This window comes from Lolium perenne, chromosome 7, assembly GCF_019359855.2.
Source record: "Lolium perenne isolate Kyuss_39 chromosome 7, Kyuss_2.0, whole genome shotgun sequence".
Lineage (NCBI taxonomy): Eukaryota > Viridiplantae > Streptophyta > Magnoliopsida > Poales > Poaceae > Lolium > Lolium perenne.
In genome coordinates, this window is record NC_067250.2 from 35002055 (window position 1) to 35009235 (window position 7181).

General features: G+C 46.5%; 1 protein-coding gene across 1 annotated transcript; it reads right to left on the minus strand.

Moving 5' to 3' along the window:
• Positions 1-2403: 2403 nt before the first annotated feature.
• On the minus strand, positions 2404-6919 carry LOC127317842 (polyadenylate-binding protein-interacting protein 7). Its single transcript, XM_051348438.2, has 6 exons — positions 6379-6919; positions 4837-5625; positions 4082-4469; positions 3676-3746; positions 2999-3123; positions 2404-2900 (listed from the first exon to the last, which is right to left on the minus strand). Exons 2-6 carry the CDS (start codon positions 5566-5568, stop codon positions 2618-2620), a joined length of 1599 nt encoding a protein of 532 aa, XP_051204398.1. The 5' UTR covers positions 5569-5625; positions 6379-6919; the 3' UTR covers positions 2404-2617.
• Positions 6920-7181: the final 262 nt, after the last annotated feature.

Sequence of the window (7181 nt, forward strand, 5' to 3'; positions counted from 1 at the left end):
TCTCTTTACGCCGGGTATGTGTTGCAGCCTTGATCTTGCTCTGTTCGCGCCTCCTGTGGCTATCACCCGAAGTTCTAGATTGTCGACTTAGATCTGCCCTTCTCTGCTGGATGCGAAGCTGCCTCCTTTCTCTGTTCAATTCAATTGTCTGTTTTCCAATTCCCTGGCAGCTCGTGCGAGCCTATATTGATATGCTTGTAATTCCTCTGGTGTGGCCGTGGTAGACATTGGTTCTGTACCGTTCATAGATCTCGCGGCTCTGTCCCACGCTGCTTGTGAAAGTTGAACTCTATCTCGCGGCTACGGCCCGACGTATTTGTTGCCCGGCCTTGTCGCAGATTGGAGGGATCGACGTATGGATTTCCCGGATCGTCGAAAGCCTCGGATGTTTCCTCTTGATCTTCAATGGCATAAATCTGATATTACTTGGTTCTCAGTTCTATGTGAGGTTTGGTGACATCATCGTTGAGATTGATGAAGACCTTGCCCACTGTGATAGATTTGTCGATGCAGTCCTAACTGTCGTCATCACTTGTGCCATCGCTTATATATGAGTCCGCGAGATGACTCAAACGACATGGCGGTGAAGATCTTGGCGAGTTTCTCTCTTGCTCTGGTGCTGACGTAGCGTGTCGCCGAAGTTTCTTCTTCTCCTGACTCGGTTGATGATGCATAGCTTGAAAAATCGGAATCGACCGCCGACGATCCCGATGAATTCGGAATTTCGACACGATACGATCCCTCCTTCTCGACGCGAAAGTGAAACCTTCCGAACGTCATCTCCATGGGCTCCGCCAGATACGCATATGCATCCAAACGGGAGGGTGGGTGAGGAACAAAATCGACAAGACCAGCAGCGATCTGTTTACCTCGATCCATTGTGTTGCTTGCGGTTGACGATGTCGAAGATCTTGAACGTGCCATCGAGATCAGATCCTTACGCCTCTAGTTCCCACAGACGGCGCCAATTGACAAGGTATCAACTTGTCAATGCCTATGGATTGTAGGCTAGGGTTTAGTTGGAAGTAGAGGGTAAGTAGATCTCGAAGGTTTCAGCCGAAAAGTACTCGACGATTGTGAAGACTAGGGTTTGTAGACAATGATTCGATTATCTCTTCGTCCCTCGACTCCCCCTTTATATAGGAGGTGGAGCCGAGGGATTCGTGCTATACAAGTTACAGAGTTCGGGACGGTTTCTAACTCATCCCGCCAGATTACAAATAACACTTCCTATTACAACTCTTAACTTTCCTTAATATATCTTGGGCTCCCGAATCTTCTTATTCTTCGGGTAGTGGGCCTTCAGTAAACCCCGGGTACTATCTTCGGCAGGTCCATTTGGGATGCCTATGTCAGCGAGTTCATCGGTAAAAATGGCTACAACACACACCATATGACACATGGAAAGCCTCCTCGCAATAGCATGATGAAGGCTCCCCTTGCACCTTCACCCACCATGAAGGACGAGGGGAAGGGACATAGGGCCCCAAGACGGTGTCACCCCTGGAGATGGAGACCTCGGTAGAATTCCAAGGAGAAAGATGGCACCCTCCAGCATCGACGGATGCATGATTTCTTCCTAGCCCAACAATGATTCTAACGTCCAATCGAAACAATAGGTGGCCACACCATTGCCGAGAGACAAGTCGCAACACAACATCGTTGTAGGGGAGGCGCAGATCACCACCCACCATGTCCACCAACGACAGGACGAGACGGCGGGGATCTCGGCACCACAACACTGTAAGCAGTCAATGTCGACATGCACCGCCAAACCACATGCTATCCTAGGGTGGTTTATTAGGCTCGCTCGAGGCTAGATGGACCCGCAAGCAAGCCTGGAGGTCGATGATGCAACATCAAGTACTAGCCCATCAAAACCCTGCCAAACTCTACACGTCGCCGCCACCAAGAAACAAAACACAAAGTGACTTGGGGTTAAGAAGCCCTCCAAGCAATTCAATGAAAGATATTCAGGTGTGTAGGACGAGAGAGCATGCGCTAGCACTCGAACTCAAAATTGCTTCACCCGCTACCAAGAAACCCATTGCCACTACGCAAAGGAGAGGGCACCGTCCCCATCACACACACACACGCACACACGCCCCAAGATTTGCCCAACAACGACCCAGTGGCTATGAGAGCGCCATGATGGCCACTGCTCATGCCGCTTATACATGAACTCGATCAAAATTTGCCTGCAGTTGTTCCTGGCAGCGTAAGGAACAGAATTGGGATGGATGAATTTAAACATAAACAGCTCAAAGTGTCACATGTTTGTCCCAAATACTGCAAGTCCCCAAAATCGATTGAAACCACGCAAATCTCCCACGTTTCACATTCGACCTACTCCGTCAGTCCATCTCGCGTGCACTCCAGCGAACATCATGAATAGGCACGGCAGAAGGGGATGGAATGTGAATTGAATGGATCTATGTATAATTTTACACTGTATTCTGTTTGTCAGGCTATCTCCTGCTGGCTCCTTTAATATACAACTACCAAGAAATTACAGTGCTGCAACAGCGCTTTTTTGGTATTTTCTTCTTGCATCTCTTTCTCCTTTTTTTTGGGTTGCTTTTCTCTATCGTGCTTACCGCTTACCACCTAAGAGATGTTAGTACACAGCAACACGAAGCAGACCAGGCTGTGGTTGCGTGTAATGCAGGCCTTCGTCCAGAAGGAACTGCTCCACAGCAATAGGCAACCTTGCGGTGCGAGAACCCTTGGTATGGTGGCCTGTTCCGACGCATATCATGACCTGCATCCTCTCCCCCGAAGCCCTAGCAGCGCCCCTCAGGGAACCTAGCTCAACCTTCAGGATATGAATTGCTTCGCTTACATGGAGGCCATGCAAATCAATCAGACGGTCACTCCCCCGTTGCAAAGAACCAGGGTTCCTGAAAAGTAAAACAATGAATCAGCATGAAGTAGATGTGTTTGTAAATAGTTCGGGGCTGCTATTATTAGATATACAAGGAAAAAGTTATTAAGGAACCTCTGTCGATAAATAGCTTCTCTAGCTTTCTCATGAGCTGCTTTCATCTGTGAGTTATACGTCTGTCCTTTGATGCTTAGTTCCTTGGCCAGAGCTTTGTTGCCGACTAGGTAAGCTTGTCTGGCCTGTCAAGTACTCTTTCATAAATACTTCAACAACTAACAAAACTGGTAAGTACAAAGTACAATATGCAGCAGTTAGCAACTAGTGACATCCTTCATGAAATCGAGGTGATGGTAGATATATGTCGCACAAAACCACCAATTTATATGGCTTCTGAACTTGCAAAAAGTAGTAGAAACATATACAGAAACATGGATAGTCTCTGTCTTTTATTCAGAGAGGAAAGGAACAAGACACGCTATGCCATTGATGGGTCAACAGAAGATCAATTTTCATACACGCATAAATGGGAGATGTGATGATTTACAGTTTATTCTTAAGTGCAGTTACAAAAGGTAATCATAAGACACTGGTGCGAATCAACAATAAATAGATGAAAAACAATTTAAAATGTCAAATTCAGCCAAAACCAATTAGTGGATGTCACAGTCAATACGTAGGCGAAGTCCTCAACAAGTTCATGCTATGGTTCTCTCAGTGATTTTATTACAATATTCCCTTTGAACACGAAACATGTACAACCGAGCATCTGAGACCACAATAAAGATGCTTACCTGCTCAAAGCATGCATTTCGGACACGGGCAAAATCACGAGCTTCTTCCCTGGATTCTGAATACATATTTGCTGTTGGGCCACGTAAAAAGATACATTCATCAGTCTGTACTTGCACCTATCTCCAAAAAAATGAAAAAAACACTAGTACTCCCTTTGCCTTTAATTTTTTGTAATTTGGCAGTCAAGTTCACAGAAACAGTTCACTTAATACACTTCCAATTATGCACATCTAACTACAATTGTCTCCTGAGATCTATCCAGGATCCACATAGCCCTAGTTCAAATACATACATTGCAAAGTAGAAGGTACAAATGCTAAGTTGCCTATCATAAGATAACAACAATACAATATGCAAAATCATCAAAATACACAGGAAGAAGTTATAAGATTCAGATGAGTTTACCAACTGCATCACCAGTATCAAGCCATGGAGCTGCACGTGCACTGCTATAACTTTGATACTTGTTCCCAGAAGATGCTTTAGTGCCAAAATTGTACTGCTTGGGTACAGGAACGGTTGAAACACCATTGCTATAATCAGGACCTTTCTTAAACTTCCCATGGCCAGAATTCTGCGATGCAAGTTTACGAACAGCTGAAACAAAATCACTAGTACCACTAGGTATGGTATTTGAATTGCGTCCATTGAAGATGCCAAGGATATCCAAATTTCCCTTGGAGAAACCGTTTTGATCTTCAACTGTTGGCAGAGCAGGGAAGTCCCCTGTACTAAAGTTTGGTGCACTGGGGGCCATATTCATAGTCTGGTTGGAGATTGGATCCACTTGCATCTGTGAAAATAAAAAATAAAAAATTGAGATTCTACTGAATATTGCAATTGTAACAGTTACTCGAAGCGATGTACACTGTCAAGCAAATAGAAATGTAATTTTTCAAAGGTTACATGGTACTCCATCCAACCAGAAATAAGTGACTCGAATTTGTCTAGATTCGCATGTATCTAGACACATGTGAATCTGGACAAATCCGGGTCATTTATTTCCGGACGGAGGAAGTACATTTAATACTGGTGCCTTAACAAAAAAAAATCACAGTTAAGCTTATGGCAATATATGTCAAGAGATGCCTATGTTAAGCAATGCTCTAGGTGGATGCGTGGGAGAGTTCAGATGAATACTACAGACAGAAAGAGATTACCTCTAGCTGTGTAAGGATTTCAATAGTATGATTGAAATCACATCCATTTGCATAGTACAGCTCCCCAAGACTCTCTGCTGAAAATCCAGGAAACTGGGACGCTAAATACTCTAATGGGTCAAAGAGGCCATCTGATGCAGCAACATACTCACTAGCAAAACTGTCAGAATCATAATGAAGGTCCTGATTCTCATTAGCAAAATGGAGATCACCCACATAATTCTGCTCCCAGTTGCTCGAACCAACAGTTGAGAAGGTTGCCTGTGAATTATCGTCATAGAGCAAATTGGGATGCCCATGTTCCAGGATTTTGCTAGCTGAAGACAAGTCCTGGTGTTCTCTTGACAAGCGGCTAGCTTTTGTCCCATAGAACGGAGGTGCGTTCAAGGATAATCCAGCAAGGGACAGGTCCTCAGGTTCAGGTTCGATTTTCTCGAACGAAGTGAAGTCTGGAATGATATCATCTGGAAGCTGCTTACGCCAGAACTGGTGCGCCTCATCGTCCGAGTTGTTAGACTTGGACGACTCGGACCTATCTAGGACTGTTTTTCCAGAGGACCCCCGAACTTCAGACTTGGTTGCATCTGAATCTGAGTTACCACCAAATGATGATGGTCTAATAGCACATGAAGGGACAAATTCTGCTGCATTGGGATTTAATGCGGTGACCTTATTTGGTAACATTGCCCTTGCGTCTCCATTATTTGGAGCAACTTTATTCAGAGAAGTCATTTTTTTGACACAAAGTACATGTACAAGAAAACTCGTCTAACAAGATTTGCCCAAGCCCTGAAAAGGTAGCAAAGAGGAAGGTTAGTAATAGCATGGCTCGGCATGTTAACAAGAAGTAGTATATTATTAATGAGTAACTGAAACAGAAAAGGCATTGCTTCTGCAATGGTAGGAAACTAGGTAACTAGAGATAATAAATTAATGACAGAAGTTTCCAAATTAGGTTAGTAAGACATTTAGTGATTTACATAATATATGGATGAAAAAAAAAGAGCATGGATCAATAAGTTGAGAAGCGCCAAACTAGTCAGTTACTTTAGGTCGTACTGTTAGGTTTCCACGAAGTTTATTTTTGTTAGTATCAGGCAGACATGGGCACACCAGAAATAGCGGTTTCCAAATTTACCCAGTACCCATAGCCGGTAGGTATCTTTCCAAAAAAAAAAGGGCGTGTTACCCGTTTGCACACGTAATGGCGTGCCCTTTCTCAGCTCAAATAACTGCCTACCTTACCAGAAGATGTTCCCACGTCACAAAAGGCAGTTTTACCGGTTTGTATTCGCCAAATTCATCCGCTAAGACGTTAGAAAATCTGCTGGTTTATTGGTGTGCATGGGCTTTTAACAGCAAATTTTCGCACGCTCCTAAATTATTGAATTGGCGTGAGCGGTAAGCATAGCAGCAAGAGAGAGCAAAGGAGAAGAAGAAAATAAGCTTAGGAGAGCTAGGTGAATCGCCAGCAGCTCCGACTCTTAACAGAAACTTGCGAAAAAACATCAAGAAAAGAGATAGAGCAAACAGTTGCAGCACCTGGGCACGCGCTACGAAGAGAGAGAGAGAGAGAGGCGCTGGGAGGGAAGAGAAGACGCTAATAAATCAGAGCAGGACGCCGCGCGCGCGAGATCCAGGCCAGATCTACCGGCAGAGGCGAGGCGAGCGAGGCTATGTTGCAGATCTGGAGAGGTTCCGCCAGCGCGAGCCGATGCCCTTCCGCCGGTCGACGAGCTGGTAGTGGTATATGGCAGGCGAGCGGCCCATAGGGGGCGCGAAGGGGAAGCCTTGGCTGCCCTCCCCCACGCCGGCCGCGGGGCAGGGTTCGGTTTACCGCCCGCGAAACGGAGTCGGAGTCGGAGGCGCGGCGGGGCGGATGGGGAGACGAGGACGGCGCGGAGACGGAGTCGCCGGGATTTGTGGGTTGGTGGAGGTCGCCGTGGGAAGGGGAAGGGGAAGGGGAGGAGGAGGATGGGGGAGGGGAGGATAGGCGAGGGATGGTGGAGTTTGACCCGACGCGGCGGGTGGTGGGGCCGAACCCAAGGGGGCGGAGCGGTGGCGTGGAGGAGAAGGGATGGGTGTGTGGTGGTGGCCTTGGAATCGGTGACGGGATCGGGATGAGGACGCACCTGGCTGCACTGCGCTGCGACGCGAATATGCGACCCGCTGATTCGACCAAGGAAATCTCTGGTTGGTGCTTCGCTGGCAATCCCTAATGATAAGAGTATCTCCACTCGTCTCCCCGATGAGGCCCCCGAACGACGTTTTTTCCATCCGGACGACGTAATTTGGTTCAGTCGCGCCCCCGGTTCCTCGTTTTCGTCCGGATTTGGGCCTAAATT